At 37.8% G+C, this 27174-nt stretch overlaps 1 protein-coding gene across 3 annotated transcripts; it reads left to right on the forward strand.

Annotated features, from left to right (window-relative positions):
• Positions 1 to 208: 208 nt before the first annotated feature.
• adisspb (adipose secreted signaling protein b) lies at positions 209 to 21540 on the forward strand. 3 transcript variants are annotated; one of them, XR_014029738.1, is made up of 7 exons: positions 209 to 396; positions 3932 to 4030; positions 11535 to 11671; positions 14234 to 14372; positions 18175 to 18300; positions 19807 to 20297; positions 20486 to 21540. XR_014029738.1 is itself a non-coding variant. In XM_081359934.1 (6 exons), the coding sequence occupies exons 2-6, from the start codon at positions 4012 to 4014 to the stop codon at positions 19905 to 19907; spliced, it is 522 nt and encodes a 173-aa protein (XP_081216060.1). In that variant the 5' UTR covers positions 209 to 396; positions 3932 to 4011; the 3' UTR covers positions 19908 to 21540. The 3 variants fall into 3 exon arrangements, 2 of the variants coding, with proteins under 2 accessions (XP_081216060.1, XP_081216061.1); XM_081359934.1 differs by having other exon boundaries at positions 19807 to 21540; XM_081359935.1 differs by lacking the exons at positions 209 to 396; positions 20486 to 21540 and adding an exon at positions 541 to 652 and having other exon boundaries at positions 19807 to 20167.
• Positions 21541 to 27174: the final 5634 nt, after the last annotated feature.

Raw genomic sequence — 27174 nt, forward strand, 5'->3', positions numbered from 1 at the left:
ACAAAAACTTATTTTAAAAACCGAGTTTGATTTTCTACATTTTATGCTGGCCAAAAGGCACCGAATACCAGGAATGACCCTTTTTCCTCAGAGTTGTGAGATACAAACGCTATAAAGTCCGAGTTATTACTGTAATGAATAAAAATCCCCACTCAGTCACAAAAGTCACAACTCAGGCGTTGATAACACAGTTGCAACAGCAGAAACCACGTGATTAACACGGAAGTTGTGCCTTTATTAAGTGTGTGTGTATGTGTGTGTGTCGCTCGCAGAACAGCGGTCGGTCGCTTCTGACTGGAGCTTTGGGTTTTTAGCGGGTTCTGTTTCATTTCTGTAACATCTCGAGAAGTTATTGACCGTAATCAACCACAGCAGAAGCCCACTAGATGAGAATAGGTGAGTATTTCAAGCCGTGCTTTTAAAATTGATCGAGGTTGCATAAGTTTGTGATCGACTATCAGAAGAGGACTCGAGAAGATCCACGCGCTAGAAGGCAGTATTTCATTGTTTCACAGAGCAGCATTTCTGTCTCAACATCAGCAGGACCTGAAAGCTTCATCAAAGCTCTTTGTAATGCAACAGACCGAATGCCATTGACTGAAGGAGCTTGATGCATATTTAAATGGATAATATTTGCAACCTATAAATTCAGGTTAGGGCTCATTCATCTCAAAGTATTTTGCCTCAGGATAGTCACAGTTAACAATTAGCGAAGAATGCATGAAAGACAGCAAGCCCCAGCAGATTCTCCTGGGATTTCGTGTTTTTCCAGATGGCTTTCAGGATTAAGATGCATGCTGAGTATGTTTTGGTTGTAAAGGGTCAACATGAGCATATAAATGTCCTCGCTAAAGCAATCCATATGAGACATTGACCCAGTTCTCTCTGTAACTGGTTCATATCTGTTGCGGCGCTTGTGTTGACACTTCAGCCGACACTTCAGTGTGTGATGTAGAGAGAGATGATGGAGGAAATCTGTGCTTTGGTATCGGATTACATCTGCAATTGCGTATTATTTCTGCACTTCTTTTTCTATATGTATTAAGTCATTTGTGAATAGAGAACAGGGGAGAAAGAAAGAATCATTTATTAAGGGACACACCCAACCAACGCTGCATGTGTTTTTACTGTAGTTTCAACAGGAAACAAGTTCCTTGCATCTTAAACTTTAGTTGGGTCTATTATAACATATAATATTAAAGTAAAAAGACTGAGTGAGTCAAGGATAGCAGGTGTTTGTATTTGTGGACTTTGGAATTAGCAACCACACCCTTTGAAAAGTATGATTTAGTTATTGCACCAAATGCAATAATTGTTGCTGCATTTGCCATTTGATGCACAAAATGATTTAGTGCAGTTTGTGCGCAAAAGAAATAGTTAAAGGAATAGTTCACTTTAAAATGAAAATTCTGTCATCATATACTCATCCTCATGTTGTTTCAAACCTGTATGAATTTCTTTCTTCTGCTGAACAGAAAGGAAGATATTTAGAAGAATATCAGTAACCAGGCAGTTTCTGGGTCCCATTGACTTCCATAGTATATTTTTTTCCTACTATGGAAGTCAGTGGGACCCAGAAACTGCCTGGTTACTGATATTCTTCTAAATATCTTCCTTTGTGTTCAGCAGAAGAAAGAAATTCATACAGGTTTGAAACAACATGAGGGTGAGTAAATGATGACAGAATTTTCATTTTAAAGTGAACTATCCCTTTAATGCATTTAGTGCATATAAATGTTTATTTTGCATTTGGTGCACAAAAATGGTTATAACATTAACTGCACAAAAATAATCATAGCATTTGGTGTATAAATGGTTATTTTTATCGTTATTGCATTTGCTGCACAAAGAAATAAGATTGCATCTTGTGCATAAAAATGGTTATTGCATTTGGTGCACAAAAATATAGTTATTGCATTTGGTGCAATAACTCCACCTGGGTGTGCACCAAATGCAGTAGATAAATACATTTTTTACGTTCATAAGAAAGTGTGATGGTGTTTGGTCCATGCAAAAGTCACTGCTACAATGCCACTGTGTTGCTATGTGGTTGCTAAGGTATTCTTAGTGGTTGCTAAAACATTTATAAAGTAAAATTAAAAGTCTCCATGATATTTTTGTCAGCTGTATCGTCTGCCTGGGGAAAAATGTAAGTATGATTGCTTAGAAAAGTAACACATTATTCACTTCTTACAGCAGGGGTTTGTTCAGATCACTAACCCTAAGCAGAAGCAAAAGAAACAGTGAGGCTTCCCTTAAAAATGATTGTTTTCTACTGTCTACCTTCTGCAGTTTCTCTGTATCTTTCATTATTCGGATAAACAGGAACAGTCGTTCTTAAATGGCTAGTCTTGAGTGTTTTGTTATAAAAGAAAGAAAAAATCATTGCAATTCTCATTATGTTCCAGTGCTGAACGTCTGCTGTGGTTATGATGATCTGAGCTCTCTGCCACTTAATTACGTCATCAAGCTTTCTTCTCTCTGATGTGCATTTAACATCTTGACACCCTGATTCTTCTTCACCCTAGGCTCTCTCTCTCTCTCTCTCTCTCTCTCTCTCTCTCTCTCTCTCTCTCTCTCTCTCTCTCTCTCTCTCTCTCTCTCTCTCTGCTCTCTCTCTCTCTATCTCTATCTCTATCTCTATCTCTCTCTCTCTCTCTCTCTCTCTCTCTCTCTCTCTCTCTCTCTCTCTCTGCCTCTCTCTCTCTCTCTCTCTATCTCTATCTCTCTCTCTCTCTCTCTCTCTCTCTCTCTCTCTCTCTCTCTCTCTCTCTCTCTCTCTCTCTCTCTCTCTCTCTCTCTCTCTCTCTCTCTCTCTCTCTCTCTCTCTCTCTCTCTCTCTCTCTCTCTATCTCTCTCTCTCTCTCTCTCTCTCTCTCTCTCTCTCTCTCTCTCTCTCTCTCTCTCTCTCTCTCTCTCTCTCTCTCTCTCTCTCTCTCTCTCTCTCTCTCTCTCTCTGCTCACCGGTGAATTAGAAAGTCTCTCCATATTCTTTCATTCCAGTCACAGCGGTTTTCTAACGAGTTGCGGAAAGATGAGATCCGATAAAGGCGCATTCATCACCCAGAGATGAATAAGGGTGGAGTAATTGAAAGACAAAGACTGAAACTTAAAAAACGCTGACTGTTCAAACAGCATCTGTAGTCTGAACCAGCATAATGCCTGCTACAGACTGAGGGATTTTGGAAATCCAAAGATCAATACAGATCACACTGTACGACATGGATCTAATAATCTTGGATACGACATGTATGTTGACTGTACGATGATGACACTTGTTGAATGGTAGGCTACGACGCAATTAATAAAGAAGAATAAAACGTCATCAGCATGAGCTAGTGGTGAACAAACAGAGCAAGATGAATCACACTATGGTAATTGTGGTTTTTATGTGCGCTGAAAAAAAGAGGAGGAAGTGAAAGAAGAGAATATGGATGTGGTCATGGATTGGGAAAACGCCACGCCATTTCATGTTGCATGTTTATTGGCTAGTCAGTAGACGAGGCTCGTAGCAGCAAACACACTGAGAGATGATCGTGAGAAATTGTCAGGGAATTATCGCAGGCTATCTTTGGTCGCAAGACCGTGACAACAGCCGTCTTTGAGCCTCTCTCACTGTACGACGTAGATCCAGCGTTTAGGATCCACGACCACAGAGATCAATCGCCACGATTGGTCATATTTCATCTGGGGACGACCCAAAATCGTATAACGTGTACTATATGGTGTGTCTGTTCCGTTGCATTATGGTCCGTACAGCTGGCACTTTGTGTCATGGAAACATGCGGCAGATTTAACAAAAGAAATGCAAGCCTCTTAACTGTGTTCAGAGTATGATATACTCTGTACACAATAGTTTTGTTTTTTCTGTATCATCTATCAGCTTCCGTTTTTTGATTTCTTGTTCTCGTTCTGCTTCCATCTCTCTCAGGGTTGTTCTGAGGTCAGACGAGGTCTACGATGAGGTCGTAACAGAAGCTAATTCAGTGTTTGCTCCAGGTTGATGCCAGAATGGCCACTGCTAAGAAAGGTACGTCTCTCTCTTTTCCACACTCACAACTGAAGTTTGTCATTTTTGCAGCAGCTTTGCGTTTAATTTTTCAAATTGGCCAGAAATCAAATATAAACTTTTTCTTTTTTGGGGGGGTAAAGAAACTCACTTCCTCTGTGATTTATCAAATGCGATATATACCGTACTACTGCTGAATATATAAATGAACGTTATCATTAATCATTAGTGGTGCTTCAGTTATATTTCTGTTTTTGTTTGTTTGTTTTATTCAGCAAGGATGCATTGAATTGATCACAAGTGACAAGAAAGACATTTTTAATATTACAAAATATTTCCATTTCAAATAAAATCTCCTCTGTCAAACTTTCTATTCATCAAAGAACCCAGAATGTTATTTTTTTTAATCATTTTCTTGAGCGCAAATTCAGCTCTGCATCACAGGAATAAATTACATTTTACAATTATATTCAAATAGAAAACAGTATTTTAAATTGTAATCATTTTTCACAATATTAAATATTTGATCAAATAATGCAGCCTTGCTGAGCATAAGAGACATTATAACTTGAACTTTTGAACGGTAGTGTATGACAACTTTTAAAAATCCTGTTTAGGAAGGAAATTTAGGAAGTTGAATGCGTTTTTTTTAATGTTTATTTTTTTTTTATAATAATCCGGATTCCCTCCAAACTGACTTTAAACTGCCTTTCAGAAATGTCAATCTGCTTATCATGAGTTTTGACAACCTGCTGGCTTTTCATTCTCAGGAATGAGGCTTCAGAGATTTTAATAAAGCGAGAACAATAATGAATTCCTGCTCGGTTGGTGGTGACTCAGCAGTTGCTAAACATGTGGGCTGTTTCTTATTATCAGGAAATGTGCAAGAGCTCGTGTCTGTTTTCTCGTCTGTCTGAGAAGCCTTTCAGAGTCGTCGGAAAAACTCCCAAAAGATAATGTCTGGCTGCTGTCTTTTCACCACTGATTGTGGTAATCAATCCATCCTGGAGGCACAAAGATGGCCTCCATTTTGTTTGTGTTAGTATGAATGCGATAAAGTTTCATTTTGGATGAAGGCAGAGGGTCTGTTGTCATGCTGTGTATTGTTGCAGCAGAACATCTACGGTTTCTTCAGCTCTGGCAGCTGTGCGACATTCACAAAGCATCTTCCCATCCCAGCCTGCTCGAGGCTGTGTTGTTGTGTGTTAAAGCACAAAACTGACCCCAGAACAGCTTTTTGGAAATGTCCTGTTCCTCAAGGGCCAGATTTCTGGTCGTTGCCATGGCTACGGTGTGAAGTTTTAGATGAGGTTCATAATCTAAACCTCTATACAGCACCACTGAGCATTCGCTTAATAGAGAGTCTGTCGATCTCTGGTCCCTGCCAGACGGCAGCATTTCTGCTTTCAATCAGAAGAACCAAATTGCTTTTAGAGCATTTATAAAGAACAAATATGATTTAGTCCAATCCACCTTTTCAGACATTTATCAGGCATTTGGGCCTTGAAAGTCATGGACATAAATACATAAATTCCTTTGGCCCTACTAGAGGTCTTCTTAGGCCCTGAAATCTGTTCCCGAATCGACTCAAATCACTTCTTACCTGAACTCGACACACATAAATACATTTTTTAACAGAAAAACCCGACCCGAGAAAGAGTCGATAAAATTAGACCAGAGTCCGACCTGACGGTATTTATTTTCTAAGCCGACTGGACCCGAACCTAAACGGCATTGACGTGTCCACAGTCAGGAAAAATCCCGCTGTCCTTCTGACTGATTTGGCCGCTGCTCCATTACTTTCATTTATTTATTTACTTATTACGTTATATTATTGCCTCCCGATGGATACAAGTTATTTCTGAGTTCGCCTTTCAATTTTGACCAGGGGATTTCGGAAAATTAAACGTGATAGCTTAAATCGACAGCCTAATAAATCATTGATTCGCTAGTGTTGTCTGGGGTTCTGCACACAAAAAAGAAAAGCCCTGCAGGAACACGCAGCGTAATGAAGCGAGTGGCTTTTCCTGATGGATCTCTTAGCTATAAGATTCATTTCTGTGTGCGAGGTTACAAACTAGGGGCTCCACGATTAATCGAAATTTTATGCATAAAATAATCACAGCCTTTGCCAAATCGCGTGTGGTTTCATCGTATTTGATGACAGTGGTCCTGACAGAAATGTTTTCATGTTTGATGTACTTTTTTACATTAGTAATATAATCAAAATAAAATGTGTTTTTGTAACTCTTTTTGTCTGTGTATTGTCTTAAATATTCGTTATATCAAGGGCAGCAGACATAGTCATTTGGTATAACCAGCCTGGGTCATTTGGTAAAACTGATATATAGTAAATATTTAAATAGAATAATATTGTTTTTAATAACTAAAGGAACTACAATAATACAAATATAAAGCAAATTAGGCTTTTTTTCCCTACATTTCCCCTTTTCTCATTTCCCTGTGCAATGTTTTACTTGAATATGTAGGAGGGTTTAGAGTAGTCCAAATGATTACATTTATGAGATCAGTGATAATGTTATTTTATATTTCTTCCGTGACACTATATACTATCTCAGCATCAATGTCAAATCAGGTTTTTTCATGAATAATTATCTGCACATTAATAATTTTAGATTTATTCATGGTTAAACCGAATGACTTTTTTGGTGACGAATTTTGTCCATCTTGTAAATAAATATAAGCAGTGTTAACTGATTGTAAAAACCACATAATCTCATTGTTAACACTTAACAATTAAATATTAATAAATTAATTATATCTCCATTAATTATTTTAACACTTTTAAAAACCTTATTCGTCAATAGGCATGTTTCCATTACAGATTTGCGAAACTTTTGCGTTTTTTTATTTATTATTTTTTTATAAATGTCGACAAAAAACTATTGCGAAATGATGGTGTTTCCATTAACCGATGTGATGCGACTAAAACTTCATTTTTTCCTCTCGCGAAGTAAAGTCATTCCAAAAATCATAGCAACGGACGTTGATAGGTTTATGTACTATATCTCAGCCACTGCACTAGCCATTATTATTAATCGAAGGAGACGTATGTGTGTTCTCCAAGCATTAAGGGCAAGGAAAGACCCTTATACTTGTGAGCGGCACATATGAGGTGTTTCTGGGTGTTTCTGCCTCATTTCTGCTTCGAGGTCTTGATTGTGGCATTTCTTTGAGGTTTAGAATCCATTATTCCTGCAATTCTTCTGTCTTTTATCAATTTAATAAAGAACTCTGTCTCGTATTCTGTCCAAACACACCGCGCCATCTACGTCAGGTGACCTGTAAATGCGCAAAAACTGTTTCCATTGCAGTTTTGTGAAATATTTCCGAATTGCCTGAAAAACCACCTCATGCAAGCGTAAAATGGCGGAATTACAGCGGATGATCGGTAGTAAATGCTGCTCCATCTGAACTCCAGAGGACGTCTCACACACACACACGCCAAATTTAACCCCGCAGAAGAAGTACAAAAACACATACATTGAAATGCTTTGATTTATTGATTAAATGTTGTCTTTTGTTGGACAAGAGGTTCATAAATGCTTCTCATGTTTGGAAAGACGCATGTTGCTTTTTCAAATTCACGTTATAAGCGACTCAAACTCGCAGTGCTTTCAGATGGAGCAGCGTTCACTACTGACCACAGAGCCGTACGTCACTGACAAGCTGCACATAAAAAACAATCACAGCCTTTGCCATTTCATAATCGCCATAAGCCAAATCGTTTTAAGCATAATTTCATTTTAATTATGCAGCCCTATTACAAATGATTGTTCCTTTTCTACGTGAGTTTCTCGAAAATGCTCAACACGAACGCGCAAGTATGCGCTGAAGTGCTGTCGATGACAATCACTCATCATCACTGTATCCTCATTACATCCTATAACTTTTGCCGCAATGTTACGTGATCATAAGATGATTAAAGCTTATTTTAATCCATGCTGACGGTGCTCGTTGAAACGAGAAGCAAAAATGTGGAGCAACTGAGTCTAAATGTAGAAGCAATTAAAGCGTAGAGTCCAGATTCAGAGAGAACTTAGCAAAAGTGAGATGATAAAGTTGTCATAGAATTGTTTTAAATGATACAATTTTGTTAAATGCCCGACATAGTTGAAAAGAATTTGGGTCTTCTTGGGTCCATTCGGAAAAAGCATATTATTTTAAATTATCCGTGTCCGAGGTTCTTGGGTCGGACCCTGGGTTTGTGGTGAACCCGTGTTGGTGGATAAATAAGAAGCAATAAGATTCTTGTCTGTTGTGCTCATAGGTTATAAAATGTAGGCTGCAGTGCATATATATCTAGATATCCAGGACAGTATTTTAATGCTCTGTGTTGGTCATCTAGACCATGAGACACTGGTTGGCAGGTCTGTTAGTCATGTGTGAGAGTGTTTATAGTCTTGGTTGAACAGTTGGAGTCCCATAGCCTCTGTAATGAGGCCAATTATGTGATCACACATACTACAAATGTCATCCTGTCCCATGCAGATTACATTACATTATGTGTAATTTTACCTCTATGCCACATGACATACAGCTGCAGGCAAACCGGGTCAACACTGACCCTCCAGATTCATATCATTTCTATATTTGTAAAATATACTCATACTAAAATATACTCAAATATAGGTATCTTAAAATGGCTCTTCTCTTTTCTGCATTTCACTTCTGCTCCAGTTTGTGTGATAATCGTTCTCATACTCTAAACTTGGCATTGTGCAATTATGACAAATTGTTTGTGATGCTCTTCATTCGCAAGTTACTTTGGATAAAATGTAAATGTTACTTGAAGCTAGTTTGAGTGTGAATGTGTCTTGGCGACACCATCTTGTTGTTTTATTACTCTTGTTCATCTCACTAGACTTCCTCTGAATCTAAAATGTCATTTATTTTTATTCGTAGCGCAGGGATCCAAAGAGTCCCTGATGTAATCAGCAGTACGTCTGTCAATGTCCGCTCGTTTCATGAGATGAGTCCCCAGTGCCCACGCTACATTATAGCCCACTCAGTTTTAACAGCAAAGTATTTATTGTGCGATTGCCATGTGTGATAAGACACTTATTTGAATACTTTATAAGTAATGTCTGTAATATATTGCCACTATTGTTGTTGGTGAAATGGCCCAGTCTGTTGTGATCGGTCTGCCGCTTACAGTGCGTGTCTGAAACCAAACGGCCATTACCATATCTGAATTTCAGCCCTGGATCTTCCTCAGCACTTGATACACAGTGATAGGAATGATAGCGTTGGTTTTTCCAGATCAATTCCAGCACAAGTCCTCTTCCTTTTGAAGGGCATCACAGTGGATTCTCAGCGCTGAAAACAGCGTCTTCTCGACATGAACAACACGAACCAAACTCTTCCAGTCTCAGCTACAACTACAGTGTTTGAGGGTCAGAGTAGACGCTGTTCACGGGCAGCCAATGAACACCATAGACTGGCATTATGGGTATTTGTTACAAACCTACATGGGTTCATTCAGGAATTGAGACTGGAAGACAATAACTCCATTTATCGTGCTCTTTGATCTTTGAAACCGACCTTTTACATTGACAAACGGCTATATTACACATTACATTGAAGGTAATATCCAAGAAAGCCTAATAGGGGCACTTTAAATCATGTGGCTTTTTGTGAGAGGTGAGTTGTTACATTATTTATTGAATCCTATCTAGAAACCAGAATATCTTGGAAGTGGGCTCTTTTGACTTTGACAAGTAAGAAGCCCAAACTTCTTAGCTCAAACAGTGCAGCACGGCATTAAAGCCATGGGTCGATTACCAGGGAATGCATGAACTGATAGCATGAGAAGTCAGCATGCACGCGTTTTTTAGAAAATGTAAAAATCTAGTTATCTTTTTAATCTAGTTACTTGATAATTTAATTTAGATAAAAAAAAAAAAAATCACACATAAAAAGGAAATTAATTGCAATGTCTTATCGCCAAATTACAATAAAAGCAGTTTTTTTTTTTTGTTTTTTTTTTTTTTGGCAGAGGCTTTGAACAGACATGGAGGATTTTAGAGTGAAAATGAAGGACAAATCCCCAAAGCTGATGTTCATTACAGTGGGCTTTGTGCTCTGTTGGTCCAGATGTGAGCGTTTGGAGACCGTTCAAAAGTTTAGGGTTAGTATAAGATTCAAAAAGATGCATTAAACTGACCAAAAATGACAGTAAACACATTTATAATGCTACAAAATATTTCTATTTAAAATAAAGGCTGTTCTTTTTAACTTTCTATTCATCAAAAATCTTAGAGAAAAAGGTTTCCACAAAATGCAGCTCAACATTTTTGAAAACAACTTTTTCAATATTGTTAATAATTAGAAATTGACGCGAATCAGCATATTAGGATGATTTCTGAAGGATCATGTGACACTGAAAATTCATCTCTGAATTACAAAAATAAATTGCATGTAAGTAAATAAATAAATAAATGCAGCTTAAAAACATACCAACTTCTGAATGGAAGTGAATTTACTACAATGTAACTATACTGTACTTGAACATGTGGTTTCTCAAAAGCAGTTTTAGCCTAATCCTGCAACACAAATGGATTTTAAAAGAAGAATTAGCATTGATCTTGCACTTTAGTTCAAGACCTAGTTTGATCTGTGTGTGAGAAACACACCCCTGAAGGCCTGACTACCTGCTTTATTAAATCAGACTGTAAAAGAGGAGAGCCAGGAAGAACATTGCTAGGGATTTTCTTTCTCCCTTTTTTTTTTTTTTTTAGTTTTGATATTTTTAGTGCTGGTGCTGTAACTGGCACAGTGAATGTGCTGAAGGTGTTAGACAGCTTGCACAGTGAAACCCTCTCAGAAAAGATGCTTTTTTTTATTTGATTAACTCCTGCTTTGTTTCATTTTGTTGTGCTCCATCTAGCCATGTTTGAATGCATTCTTAGACATGCACATCCCCTAAAAACACAGAGTGAACCTAAAACCAGTTTTCAATCCCTAATAAATCCTGTGGAAAAGAGGAAAACAAACCATTTTGTTAGGCCCAATACTCGTCAATGTCATTTCCTGTTGTGTGCATCATTTTTAGGTGCTTGTTTGATCCAAAGCTTAAATTAAAAACATCCAAGTGTTTTAAACTGATTTAAAACACTTTGAATTGAATGTAAACCCATTCTGCTGTAACTTTCTTTAATTTAAGAAATTAAATGTAGTTATTTAATATACATTAGTCTATTTAAATAAAGTTTATGAATTCTGGCAGAAAAACTTCTAAATGGAAATGAAATTTTAAATTGAATGTAAGCCCACTCTGCTGGAACTTTGTTTGATTAAAGAAATGAAAATATCTCTGATATTAGACTGAAGAGCTTTCAGGGTTTTCGGGTGTCAAATGGCAAGGTCGATTTGAATAATTGCACTTTTGAAAGCTTCTTGTTGAGCATTTTTCATTCAGCGCCTCACAATCTGGATGTGTGTAAATCTGTGGGCAGTGTGTGTTTAGCGCGGCTGTAAGTGCTTTGCTTTTGTTCTTCTGCAGCGTCGTCTAAGACGGGGGGTGTTCGCTTCGCCGAGGAACCGGCCGCCGCTGCTCACTCGCATGTGCATTTTGACGAGAAACTGCACGACTCCGTCGTCATGGTGATACCCGAATCCAATGGGAACTTCCTGGTTAAGGTGAGAGCGAGTTATATAGCTGAGGTTATTCATTAGCCTTATTTGATGGTCTTTAGTCAAGTTTATGAGTTCATATTACAGGAAGAACACTTCCAGAACACTGAGTTTATTTCTCAGCTCACGTCAAATCTTCAGCTTCTTTGTTATTATGCCTTATCATGCGAAGGCATTGACAGAAGTCATGCCAAGAGCTGCATCTGGAATTTGAAGAGAGCGAACGGGGTCAGGAAATGACAAGCCAGATTGGTTGCATATGAGCTCCACAGGTCAGTATGTCAGCATGTGCACTAACCGCTCGGCCACGGCTGTGATGTGACTATTTTTATCTCTGATTAGTTGTTCCATAACTTTTTGGTGCAATGGATTGCCATCAAGCGAATTTAATTATTATTTTTTTTGTAGTGGTTCTCGTTTTAGTTAGATGGATGTTGGATGGATGGATGGATGGTTAGATGGATTGATGGTTGGATGAATGGATGGATAAATTGATAGATATATGGTTGGTTGGTTGGTTAAATGGATAGATATATGGTTGGATAGTTATTTGTTGGATGGATGGTTAGATATATGGAAGTATAGTTAGATGGATGGATGGTTGGTTGGTTGGTTGGTTGGTTGGTTGGATAGTTAGTTAGTCAGTAAGATGGATGGATGGATAAATGGATGGATATATGGTTGGTTGGTTGGTTGGTTGGATGGGTGGATAGATGGTTGGTTGGTTGGTTCGTTGGTTGGTTGGTTAGTTGGTTGGTTAGTTATTTGGTTGGTTAGTTAGTTGGTTAGTTAGTTGGTTAGTTAGTTGGTTAGTTGGTTGGATGGATGGATGGATGGCTAGATGGATTGTTGGTTGGATGGATGGATAAATGGATAGATATATGGTTGGATAGTTATTAGTTGGATGGATGGTTAGATATATGGAAGTATAGTTAGATGGATGGATGGTTGGTTGGTTGGATAGTTAGTTAGTCAGTAAGATGGATGGATGGATAAATGGATGGATATATGGTTGGTTGGTTGGTTGGTTGGATGGGTGGATAGTTAGTTAGTTAGTTAGTTAGTTAGTTAGTTAGTTAGTTAGTTAGTTAGTTAGTTAGTTAGTTAGTTAGTTAGTTAGTTAGTTAGTTAGGTGGTTAGTTAGGTAGTTAGTTAGGTGGTTAGTTAGGTGGTTAGTTAGTTGGTTAGTTAGGTGGTTAGTTAGTTGGTTAGTTAGTTGGTTAGTTAGTTAGTTAGTTGGTTAGTTAGTTGGTTAGTTGGTTAGTTGGTTGGATGGATGGGTGGATAGATGGATTGTTGGTTGGATGGATGGATAAATGGATAGATATATGGTTGGATAGTTAGTAGTGGTCGACCGATATATTGGCCGATATTTGGCATTTTAAAAACTATAAGCATGTTTATTTTAAAGATTTGTTTTCTAATTTATTTCTAATTTATTAAATATTGATTAAAATAAATATAAAGTATATATGTAAAAATATTGGCTTTATATAGGCCATCGGCCACCCTGCTCTCTAGATCTCGGCATCGGCCATCAAAAAAACAATATCGGGTCGACCATTAATAGTTAGTTGGATGGTTAGATGGTTGGATAAATGTTTGGTTGGATGTTAAATAGATGAATGTGTTTTATTAAAGTAAATGGGGTCTGTTTTGTTGTGACTCTTCACTGTACACAAGTTGCTTGTTGTTGTGAGAACAGTGAGTTTTTGAATATATTTGAACGCACAGAGTCTTTTCATTCCTCCTACTCGCAAATATCTGAGACGAGATAGACAAGCATGCTCGCGTAACGTTCACCCCACAGTGGGTGTCATATTCTGTGACTCTTTTCATCGCACATGCTCTCGCTCCCTCCATCTAACTGTCCCATTACTGCCCTGTGTTGCCATGGAGACAGCAGTATATGAACACCTGCACCTCTGGACTGTCTCTCTGTTCGATTATTATGTTTTGATGAAGACGTCATGTGATTCTGTCATCTTTCGCTGAGACCCAGATGCAGTTTGAAGGTTTCCTGGCATGAGTTCTGTCACTCTCTTTTCCACCAGTGCTCATTAGTTTTTAACCCTCAAATTATTAGCCCATTTTCCTTCCTTGGTTAATAAGATCTTCAACAAGTAATGAACATTTAATCTGACAGAATAGTTTTTCCGTTTGTCTTCTGCACCTACAATTCATTCCATTCAGAAATTAGTCAACTATGATGTTATAAATTATCATTTGGCTCTAAATTCATCAAAATATGTTGACTATATTTTCATCATTGATCGTTCAAGGCAGATTTCATTAATAATATCAGCAAACTATGATATCATCAATGATGCAATCAACTATGATTCATGAATTTGTTAATAATAAGTAAACTATGATTCATACGATGGTTTTATCAGTCAGCTAAGATTTAATTAACGTTAACGGTGAACTTATTATTATTTGTTTATCACAGTAAACCATGATCTTCATCAAAAGTAGCAGATCAAGTGCACACAGCAGTTTGACTCGTATCATCGTAGACCCGATGACACACACTCATAACGTCTCTGCTTCTCTCGATCTCCTCAGGTGGGCTTCCTGAAAGCGCAGCACCGATATGAGATCGTGTTCACACTGCCTGAGGTGCCAGAGCTCGGGAAAGACGTGTGTCCAGCCCCCGTCCCCAATCCACACCTGCGGATCACTAATATCACCGCGTCCCCAGATGGTACGTCCCATCGCTCTCTGACCCAGCACGGCTGAACATGCTGATGAAGAAACTTCAAGTTAGTTCTGGTGTTTGGTGGCTTAGTGAAGAGATTCCCAAACTTTTATTGTCAGCCCTTTGACCTAAAATATTTAAGTTAATATTTCAATCATTTAATGGTCACATGACATGATGGTAAACTATTTTTTTCTTCCAATTTGTTTTTATCTTAAATATTTTAATTTGACATTTTTATGATTTCATTAATCATTAGGTTTTTATATGAATTATTAGCTTTTCATAACTCGTCAACACTTCAGCAATGCAGTTCCCTCACGGTTTTAATGCAATTACATGTATTTTTAAGTGTCCAAATCCTTTAGGAGCCTTTTGAATGTTATGATGGATGGATGAATGGATGGACGGACGGTTAGATGGATGGTTAGAGGGATGGATGGATGGATGGATGGATGGATGGATGGATGGATGGATGGATGGATGGATGGATGGATGGATGGTTAGAGCGATGGATGGATGGATGGTTAGGGCGATGGATGGATGGATGGATGGATGGATGGATGGATGGTTAGGGCGATGGATGGATGGTTAGGGCGATGGATGGATGGATGGATGGTTAGGGCGATGGATGGATGGTTAGAGCAATGGATGGATGGAGGTTGGATGGATGGTTAGAGTGATGGATGGATGGATGGTTAGAGCGATGGATGGTTAGATGGATGATTAGAGCGATGGATGGATGGATGTTAGATGGATGATTAGAGTGATGGATGGATGGATGGATGGATGGTTAGAGCGATGGATGGTTAGATGGATGATTAGAGCGATGGTTGGATGGATGGTTAGATGGATGGTCAGAGCGATGGATGGAGGTTGGATGGATTGATGGTTAGAGCATTGGATGGATGGATGTATGGATGGTTAGAGCGATGAATGGATGGTTAGAGTGATGGATGGATGGATGGTTAGAGTGATGGATGGATGGATGGTTAGAGCATTGGATGGTTAGATGGATGATTAGAGCGATGGATGGATGGATGGTTAGATGGATGATTAGAGCGATGGATGGATGGTTAGATGGATGGTCAGATGGATGGTCAGAGCGATGGTTGGATGGTTAGAGCGATGAATGGATGGTTAGAGCGATTGATGAATGGATGGTTAGAGCGATGGATGGATGGTTAGATGGATGGTTGGATGGTTAGAGCGATGGATGGATGGTTAGAGCAATGGATGGAGGTTGGATGGATGGTTAGAGTGATGATGGATTGATGGTTAGAGCATTGGATGGATGGATGGATGGATGGTAGAGCATTGGATGGATGAATGGATGGTTAGAGCAATGGATGGATGGATGGTTAGAGCGATGGATGTTAGAACGATGGTTGGATGGATGGATGGTTAGAGCAATGGATGGATGGATGGATGGATGGTAGAGCGATGGATGGATGGATGGATGGATGGTTAGATGGATGATTAGAGCGATGGTTGGATGGATGGTTAGATGGATGATTAGAGCGATGGATGGATGGTTAGATGGATGGTTAGAGCGATGGTTGGATGGTTAGAGCGATGAATGGATGGTTAGAGCGATGGTTGGATGGTTAGAGCGATGGATGGATGGTTAGAGCAATGGATGGAGGTTGGATGGATGGTTAGAGTGATGATGGATTGATGGTTAGAGCATTGGATGGATGGATGGATGGATGGTAGAGCATTGAATGGATGAATGGATGGTTAGAGCGATTGATGAATGGATGGTTAGAGTGATGATGGATTGATGGTTAGAGCATTGGATGGATGGATGGATGGATGGATGGATGGATGGATGGATGGATGGATGGATGGATGGATGGTTAGAGCGATGGATGGATGGATGGTTAGAGCGATTGATGAATGGATGGTTAGAGTGATGATGGATGGATGGTTAGAGCATTGGATGGATGGATGGATGGTTAGAGCGATGGATGTTAGAACGATGGATGGTTAGAGCAATGGATGAATGGAGGTTGGATGGATGGATGGTTAGAGCAATGGATGGATGGAGGTTGGATGGATGGATGGTTAGAGCAATGGATGGATGGATGGTTAGAGCAATGGATGGATGGATGGTTAGAGGGATGGATGTTAGAACGATGGTTGGATGGATGGATGGATGGATGGTTAGAGCAATGGATGGATGGAGGTTGGATGGATGGATGGTTAGAGCAATGGTTGGATGGTTTGAGCAATGGATGGATGGAGGTTGGATGGATGGATGGTTAGAGCAATGGATGGATGGAGGTTGGATGGATGGATGGTAAGAGCAATGGATGGATGGAGGTTGGATGAATGGATGGTTAGAGCAATGGATGGATGGATGGTTAGAGCAATGGATGGATGGAGGTTGGATGGATGGATGGTTAGAGCAATGGGATGGATGGATGGATGGATAGATATTTCTATTTGTTTATTTTTGGAAGAAAATAGATTGGATAGTAAATAGTATATTTATATTATGTTGTTGCTTATTGGTATGTTATTGTTATAATGACTTTTTAAAAATTTTTATTAATACACATAAAGAAGTGTTTTATGACAGGATTTTTCAGTGTGCCTAGACTCGCCCCCACAAGTAAACTATGGTCGAGATTTACGTCCCCTCAAGAATAAAATCTCACGAGAGCCATACAGGATATTCCAGTGAAAGCCTCTCAGAACCGGTTTCAACCAGTCATTTCTAAGAGTTTATTTAATGTGAATGAATGAGCAAGTGTTTTATGAGGAAAGTATGATCACACAACGCTTTGAGTGCTGTTGATCTGCTGACAAAATGTTTTTAAAAACATACTTGCAGGTATTAGAATAACAAAGCGTTTACGGGTTATTCAATGCGCAGCTAAGTAGCTTTTAGGCAAATATGCACAACATTTGGTGAATTTAAAGGTTAAGTGTGTCACATTCAGTGGTCAATACGTTCTAATATTGCAGTTTAATATGTGTTTAAAAACTCGAGATGCAGGACAGCGGAAGTAGTTGGATTTCATTTAACAACGCCTAAGATGTTCATCTTTGACACACATTGGATTATCATATTTTTAGGAGGTTATGCACAGAAGTTAGTTGGATGAGTTGTAAGTGTTAGACATTTGTTTTAGTTTTTTTGTACATTCACAGATGGTTGTAAATCTTGAATATATGCTAAACTTGTTGTTGTTGGACTCTGATTCGTCATTGACAGTATTTTTAATGTTTTGTGTGTTTAAAAAAAAAAAAAGATATATAAATAATATTTGTGTTGTGTGGACCCCAGGAAGGCTAGCGGTGCTCTTGGGCATCACAAAATAAATAAACATAAAAAAAAATCTAGCGCATGTTTACATAGACAAACAATTGATAAAACAGTGCAATAGAATGCCAAAAGCGTTATTTGTGAACGACCACTAAAACATCAGTACTTTAACTTCGACTTATTAAAGTGTTCTGATACTGCGAGAGTCCCAACATGTCAACTTCTGTCTCAGCCAATCGTATTAGTTTGGGGGCGGGGCTAACTGTTTGCCACTGCAATGACAGCTCATATCAGCTTCAGGCATTTTCCATTGTGACGATAGATTGTGTGCGCATGATTAAATAATAAATAAACATCAGACAGGAGATGTGCCCATTAATGGAGACACTCTCGTCCAGCTGAACTCACGAGTGCGAGTCGTCGCCAGAGCTAAACAAACTTTCTGCCTGTGAGATGATAATCGTTTTACATCATTCATGTACAATGCCTGGAGAATAACCTGTATAAATGATGTTCCTCTGTGTCTGTGTTCAGGAGGTCTGAGGGTGACGTGTGAATATATGGCCCATCAGGAGGGAGTGATGTGTGAGGAGGTGCAGATTGTTAGCGAGAGCAAAGAGGACGCGTGTGTGAAGGTCAAAGTTCACGCCCGTGTCATGGGTAAGCGATGGATCTTAAAAGCCAAACTGGCTAATAACAGAGTTATGGTTCTTGTGATATTTTGGGACACTGTGTTAAATGATACCCTGAATGAAGGAGATCCGATGTGAGGTTGTTTGCTGCCCTCTACTGGCGTTCTAGTGCAAACATTGATTAAAGGAATATTCCAGGAGCAATACAAGTTAAAGGGATAGTTCACCGGAAGAAAAAAAAAGAAGAAAATTCTATCACTCTCACCCTCAAGTTGTTCCAAACCTGAATGAGTTTCTTTCTTCTGTCGAACACAGAAGAAGATATTTTGAAGAATGTCGGTAACCAGACAGTTGACGGCACCCAAAGTATTTTCTTCCTTCTATGGAAGTCAGTGTCTGCCATCAACTGTTTAATTACCAACACTCTTCAAAAAATCTTCTTCTGTGTTCAACAGGACCAAAGAAACTCATACAGGTTTGGAACAACATGAGGGTGAGTAAATGACAGAATTAGTTTTTTTTTTTCGGTGAACTATCCCTTTAAGAAAATCTGTGGCATAATGTTCATCAGCACAAAATAATTTCAACTTGTTGCAATTTGCCTAATAATTTGATAATATGAAATGTGCATATTACACTACTGTTGGTGAGATTTTTAAAGTGTTTAAGTCTCTTCTCACCAAGGAAGCATTTATTTGAGCCAAAATACAGTAAAAGCAGTAATATTGTGAAATATTATCACAATCTCAAACTTTGAATATTTTAAACTGTAATTTATTCCTGTGATCAGAGCTGATTACTCTAGTCTTCAGAGTCACATGATCCTTCAGAAATCATTCTGATATGATGATTTATTGCTCGAGAAACATTTCTGATTATCATCAGTGTTTAAAACGGTTGTGCTGCTTCATATTTTTGTGAAAACTGATGCACTTTTTTCAGGATTCATCATTTCTTTAATCATTTAACGGTTTATGGGGTTGTAAAATTGAAACTTTAGATCGAAACGGTTAGGAAGTGATTTTCCCTCACTAAAATCATGTTGGCACACATATTGAGTATTTTACTTTTGACAAAAATAGGCCCCATTAATTTCCAATGTAAGTGATTCAGATTTTTAAAGAAATGGAGGAACAAGTCCAAATTATTATTATTATTATTATTATTTTTGAAATATTTTATTTACAAAACACAAAAACAAAAAGAAAACAACGAAATAAAACAACAAAAACCCTCTCTCCACAAGGCAAGATATTAAATAATCATAAAAATAGAAATAAACAGTAATAAGCATAGATTTACATCTAGTCTGTGGTCATGTCAAGTTGGGTCAGGATGTTCAGAAAAGGAGTCCAAATCAGTTCAAAGTCATCTAGTTTTGTCCAAATTATTTTTTGTTGTAATAAACATTATGCCACAAATGCTCGCAATTGAGCTTAACTTGTACTGACGGCAGTATTTTAAAGAGTTAAAACAGCCTGTTTTGTGTGCACAACTGATAACGTTCACTTAAGAGACTCTTCTCCTCTGTCAGACCGTCTCCACGGGACCCCGATGCTGCTGGAAGGTGTGCGGTGTGTAGGAGCAGAACTCGAGTACGACTCTGAGCAAAGCGACTGGCAAGGCTTCGACTAAACGCCTGAACACACACACACTTCCCTCTCAGTGCCACACACTGCTTTCTGCTCGCAGCGTTTGAAAACACACTGTGGTCACTGGCTTCTTTACTGTTACAATGGAATGCAGGAATGATCTGTCGTTTACTGTAGCTCTCTGTGATTTGTCGTTTTTCAGGTTTGGAGAGGGAAAAAAACTATCAAATAGAGTGTTTTGCGCTGAATTCCAGTATTATGACTGAATGTTTCTTTTAGATAAAACAAATATAACATGCTTTTATGTCTGTGTTACTTGCTCGAATCTGTGATTTTAAACTCAATCTAGGGCATACCTGGCTGTCAACCCTCCCGTTTTTCCCGGGATTCTCCCGTATTTTACTTTGCTATCATCACGTTAAAATATTTTCCCGTATTTTTAATCTTTCTATAATTATTATTATTTTTTTTTTTTTAATCCCAGTTAAGTGGAAATCCCGCCCTGCAGCTAATTTCATTGGTTAAGGTTACAATGATTGGTAGGTTTAGGGATCAGTGTTTGGTGTAGGCAATCAGTACTGTGATTCACATGACCAGTAAAATCTTTAGAATCGGCTGCAGGGCGGGATTTCCTCTGAAGTAATTTGCGAAAAAAAAAATTCCCTTATTTTCAAATCCCAATGTTGACAGGTATAATCTAGGGTGATGCTTGTGCTCACTGTGAATCAGCCTCTTGTTTGTACCAGTAGGGGGCGCTGCTGACCACAACATCAAACTTAGATGTTGCACCATGAACTTTATTGTATTGTGGCTTAAAAGTGTGAATGTTTTGATTCATGAACTGAAATTGATTTGATAATTATTTACTCGGATCAAATTTCACTTTAGATCCATGTTTGCCCTGATATATTTTAATAAGATCATCACTTTAAGGGCTGTTCATAAATCTTTTTATGTGTAACATTGGTCTGTTTTGTAGAGCCGAAGTGCCTGAAATCATAAACATTATTAGTTTATTTGACTGATGCTGAATGTTTGCAGCGTAGTATTGTATGGAGCCCCTTAAAATATGAGATGGGAATTAAATCAAGTCAATGCTTTTGTTCAGTCGTACGGAGCCCGTAAAGGGTCATTGTGGTAGTGGGAGAAAACATATGAGATGGAAGGAAAAATAATGTCAATGCTTTTGGAAAAAAAAAAAATCGCTAAAAACTTTTCGTTCGCTCAGAAAACCGTTTGAGCTCTTTGCGAGCGAACGCAAAATATTTGATAGAGGACGCAAAAGCGTTGACAAATAATTTTTCCTCATTTTTTTTTCCTCCACCATCTTCTTACTCTAGCAAATGTTTTGTGTTCCCTCTCAAAAAACTTTTGCCTTCTACCGAGAAGCATTCGCTTCTTCGCGCGCAAAACGTTTGTGTTCTTTGCTAGCGAATGCAAAGCTCTTAGAGGAACGCAGACATTGTGAGAGAACGCAAAAGCATTGACAAATAATTGTTTATCCCATATCCTAATTTCCCCCTTCACCATGTCCGTTGTAGCTACTGTGTATTGTCCATTGAACTGCATTTATGGATCTCTGTAAAAGTGAATGCTGCTTTTCAAACGGCGTCAAACCCCCAAAAAAGTCTTTACAGAAAAGATTTCTCCCAGAGCAAATAATACGGTTGACTCAATTTGAGAGCTTTTTTTCTGTGTCTTACTGTTATTATTTTTTTTACTCTCAAATAAAATTGACTTGTTGACTTAAAATGCTTTTATAATAATTAGTGTGGTGTAATAGTTAGTGAATCATTGCGTTGAACAGCCACTAGTGGTCAGTGTACTCTAACTAATGGATCTATTCACAGTTTAGGATTGAACTTCTGGTGTTGTATTGGTAATTGATAAATGTACAAAACAATCACGAAATCCTAGTGCGTTTGATCATGCTTGATAATCAAATAAATAATGAATTACAAATGCACCAATGTCCATGTATTTTCCAAATAAGTGAGACATCCATGCAGAAAACTAAATAAGCTCATTGTCTCGTGAGAACAGGTGAGATGAGAAAGACCTTTTGTTTTCAGTGTGATGAAAATCTGACAGGTGAGCGTTCATTTAATCTGAAACCATTATTTCTGAAGGAGCTTTAACTTCATTTCAGTCTTATTTTCTACTCATCCTGAACTAAAATGTAAATGTAATTCTCATTTCATAAGATGTGGGTAGATACATTTAGAGTGCAAACATCCATTATTCACGTAGACAAATCTAAATTAGTAGCAAATCAGATTAATTTAAATAGGGTCATTGCATTTCTAGAGCCGCGGTAGGTGTATTATTTTTAATCATGCACTGATAACAATGATTCTGTGGTGAGGTAAATACTACAGAATACTACAGCCAATTTACCTGGATAAGGCAATAATAATAATAATAAAAAAGTAATTTCTATAGCCTACTCAATCTAAACCTGTAGAAATCAACGCGTAAATATCAACGTAAAATTAAGTAAATCCTACTCAACTTTCTGATACTGGTGTTCCCATCATGCACTTAGGCATGAAAAATGAATAAGGGTTGCATTTTTCACTGTTTCACAGCTGTGTTTACATTGTTTTATCTTTACCATTGTTTTAGGTTTAGTAACTTGCTGTTTTGTGACATCCGTTCATTTTATACTCAAAATGACACATTCATCCTCAAAAATGATCTGACGAATCTTAACGTTTTTTTAAAGTCTCTGTGTTCGGGATGGTATTTATAGTAGATTGTCTACTCACAATATACTGTTTTAATTACTTAGATGTTCTAGTAGCATTCACTTTAAAAGCATGGTCTAATTTAAAGTTATATTGTTTGAGTAAGATGTTGAAACAGAGTATAGCAAAGTAATCTGGCCAAGTTAAAGTTACTTATTTTAACTTTAAATTGTACTTAATTCCATATGTGAAATGCCCCTAAAGGGATATGGTGAAGAAAAGAAATATGAGAGGAGAGGAAAAGTTATTTGCCAATGCTTTTGCTTTCTCTCGCAAATGTTTTGCGTTCGTCCGAGAAAGTTTGCGTTCGCTTGCAAACTATTTGCGTTCCCCCGAGAAACTTGCGTTCACGCGCAAAGAACCAACGTTTCTCGAGGGAACACAAAGCATTTGCGAGAGAACGCAAAAGCATTGAATTATTATTTTTCCTCCCCTCTCATATTTTTCCCCAACACCATGTCCCCTTGGGGGCTCCGTAGAAATTTAGGGTAGGCCTACTTAAAAAAAAATCTGCGTGCAAAAACTTGCAGAAAGAAAAATTAAGTGAATTATTGTCCAAATCTGACACCATAACATCTCATTTTCACCTGTCCAATGACAAACAGAAAATCATATTTTATCTCGAGCCCGAAACAGCACGTCAAGATTTGTCAGTCATTCGTTGTCAACATCTCTCCCCTCAGGGAAACAGTATTGTCTCTATGCCTGAGTGTCACTATACCTTTGTGCGTCTCAGTGATATCTAACACTGATGGACTGAAGCAGAAAAGTCTGCTTAAAGCCAAATTAACTCTTATAACCTTAGTTTTATGAAGATGTGGCAGCTTCTCATGATAGTTCACCAGTCTACTGCTGGTTTGAGCGGCCAGCGCCTTCGCACTATTGTTTTGGTTATCATTATTGAAACGCAAATCTGACTTAAAGGGATAGTTCGCTCAATAATTGAAAACCCTATCATCATTTACTCGCCCTCAAGTTGTTCCAGACCCATGAGTTTCTTTGTTCTGATCAACACAAAAGAAGAAATTTTGAAGGATGTTTGTTACCAAACAGTTGATGGACCCCATGGCATAATATGGGTGGGAAAAAATAGGCTACTATGGAAGTCAATGGCTATACCGTCAACTGGTTACCAACATTCTTCAAAATATCGTCTTAATAAATTCTAAAAGAAATTCTAAAGAAATTCATACAAGTCTGGAACAACTTGATGGTGAGTAAATGATGACAGAATTTTAATCTTTTGGGTGAACTATCACTTTAACTTTGAGTTCCCATTAATAAATGGCACACGTAATTTGCTGCATGCGCGCGAAAAATGTGACTTAAAAATTACAAGCGTCAAACTATTATTGTTAATTAAAGCCAAAAATAAACTCAAGTGAAACTTAAATGTGTTTGCGAAAATAAGAAGTTTCCCTCTCACACTCAAAACCCTTATTTTGTATAATTTTGGGTAAAATTTCACATCGATCTTATTTACAATAGGCCTAGGCTACTAATTGTTTCGTAAATTACTGTGGCCCATTTTTACGTTTTATTTCGATCAAAAACATGAGTCTGTTCGTATTTCCCAAAAAGCCTTGAATTGTTTGGAGTTTACTGTAGCTTCCGTGTTTCAATGGTTTTCTATTGCATTCTTTAGTTGTTCACCTTGGAAGATCATATTTTCTTGAATTATAGTCTCCTTTTAGGTTCTATAATTTTCTTATAAACTATTAAGGAAATGAACAACACGCTGACAGTTTAATAATATCTAGGTTTGGTTCTCCACAGTTCTTCTTACCAATCTATCAGAATTAAGAACTAAGGAACTATAACATGCGTCTTGCTTTGACCCTTAAGTTGCGGTCTAACTAAGGAATTATTAAGGGTTATTATTCATCATGTATGTTGTCATGGTTGACTGAGTCAGATTAAATCACATTTAAGACTTCAATCATATATTATTGTAACCCCACCAAACATGTAAATATCCAACATGTAACTTTTTAGAAGCTGCAGAACGGAGAGACCGGGGTTAGTTGTCACAAAAGTACATTTGTATACAAACCTTAAAGCATTGACTATTAAATAAATCTGACTTAAAATAACCTTTTTTAAGCAATATCCTCATAAGAACGACTTTTGGTTAAAATCTGTGAAAATACTTAAAATGCTTTTGTTTATGCAAGGAGTGGCGGTTCTAGGATTTTTCTGTAACAGGGGCCACATGTTACATTCAGGGGCCAAATACAGGGTACATTCAAGCACACAAAATAATTTATTCATTACGGTGCAAATACATTTCGGCAGTCATTCCTTTTTCAAACGCTCTAATAAAAAAATATGAGCCAGTAAAGTTCTTAATGATTTTTTTTTTTTTTTTTCATTTATTTATACTGTGCGTAAAGGACACAATGCACTTATTTCTGAATTCCACCTTTTAAGTTTCATAATCATGTCATCGCTTATAAACAGTAAATTATTGTTAATTGTTTGGGGGTGGAATTGCATCTGTGATCGTTGTGAAGAATTCTCCGGTTGCTCTTCTCGTCGACGATTGATGGGTGGGAATATCTAGGCACCTCTCTATTCGTTTCGATTCAGAGGGTAACGATTATCGATTATTAACGATTTTTTTTTTTTTTTTTAACTAGGCTACTTGGAACTTTTAAAGCAAAGTATTTATGATGACCCATACCGAACTTACTTCCAATACATCCTATATTAATTGTATTAATAAAACAAATGGAAGTGATTTGGCAAGTCAACTATAAGGTTACATTTTCCAGCATTTGTCCCAACATTGCAAAGAACCAACAGGAAAATAAATGTGCCTGTACTAGCAGCATACTTGTAGTAAATTTAAACTTGAAGTAACTTCAGCATATTCTGAATCTCTAGCATTTAATAATAGACCAACATCTTGTTATTTCCAATGAGCAATATAATCCTTCAGACAAAAAAAACAAACAAAAACATTTTGCTTTAGCAAATTCACAAACAATTTTCGTTCAAAAATATAGAATTATGTACCAGCTCTCATCTAATGCTTGTGGACTTACGCATATTCTGAATAATTAGTAACATACAAAGCCGCTCTTAATCACAACTAAATAATAAAGAGTTATGACTTGAAATGTTTGCCACAATCAAAAACAGCTTATACAAAAAAAGTGAATGAACATCTGCAGAGAGCACAGTCAAAATGTAACTTTTTGAGACTGGCATTGCACATATTGCAGGGCAGTAGGCTATAACGTACGTATAACAGATCGGTTTACAGCATATTGATGTGAAAACTAAACAATACAGAAAGCAGCTCTCATACAACATTTTTTTGCCAATTTTCCATAAGTTAGCTTTTAAAGAAGAGGGTGCCGTTCGAATTTGGCGCTCAGCCATCATGCGTCTGTTATGTGCACGCCACAGACTGTCCGCTCACTGCACGTGCACGTCCGCTTAGAGTTCCGCCTTTTGCGTTCCGTCAATATTACGTTATTAGAAAAAAAAAATATATATATATATATTTTTTAGAAAATCGATTTTTGACATTTGTGAATGGATTCCGAATCGTCCACGTCCGCATCGCGATGCATCTAAGAATCGATTTTTTCCCCCACCCCAGGAACGGGGGCCAATCAGGGGCCAATCAGATTTCAGCAGAGGCCCCGCCCATAGAACCGTCCCTGTATGCAAGGCTATTGCAAAAAAATAATAGGCCTGTAGGCCTATGTGTGGTGTGTGTGTGAGCGTAAAAAAATATTTTTGGTTTAACTTAAAGTAAGTTAATTTTAATATTTTTATTCTTTTTAAATGGAGATTGGTTTAATAAATAGAAACTTAAAATATTGTGTTATCTGAACCACATTAAGTATTGAAGTTGATATGACAAAAGATAAAAAGCTGTAATAAATCATTTACAGCGTGTAGTGTGTGTGTGTGTGTGTGTGTGTGTGTGTGTGTGTGTGTGTGTGTGTGTGTGTGTGTGTGTGTGTGTGTGTGTGTGTGTGTGTGTGTGTGTGTGTGTGTGTGTGTGTGTCTCCTTTTTTGAGCATGTTCTTGGTTTAGTCAAGTAAACCCAAAATGGCAAAGTCTGTTTGTGTATTTGGCTGTTTTGCAACATTAGTGTGTTGGAGGAAAGGGCCAGTGTGTGAGACTGTGGGGCCAGAGAGCAGTGGAGGCAATTAAACCTCTCTTGACTGTACAGTTGGTTTGAGGAAGTGAGTGACAGCTCCATTCATCACGTTCACTGTTTAATCTGTGCTGAACAGCTGAATTCAATAATGAGCCATTTCGGCACTGAGTGATAAACACTGCTGAAAGTGGCAAAACTGCAATTATGTCATTGCGGCCTCCGTAATGGGATTGCGCACTCAGATAAAAGATTCTAATTTAGTTTTTTTGTGTATTATGGCAACGGTTCAATGATGAGATGAACACCTGCGGTTCGTGTACCGTGAGGTAAACGCAAATAAACCCCTCGTTCAGACTTGCACAATAACGCGCATAATGTGTATTCCATCTTACACTCTTAAAATAAATGTTCTTTGTTGGCATATGGTTCCATGAAGTAGGCTA

Source organism: Scardinius erythrophthalmus (assembly GCF_964197995.2).
Source record: "Scardinius erythrophthalmus genome assembly, chromosome: 2".
In the NCBI taxonomy this organism is placed as follows: domain Eukaryota; kingdom Metazoa; phylum Chordata; class Actinopteri; order Cypriniformes; family Leuciscidae; genus Scardinius; species Scardinius erythrophthalmus.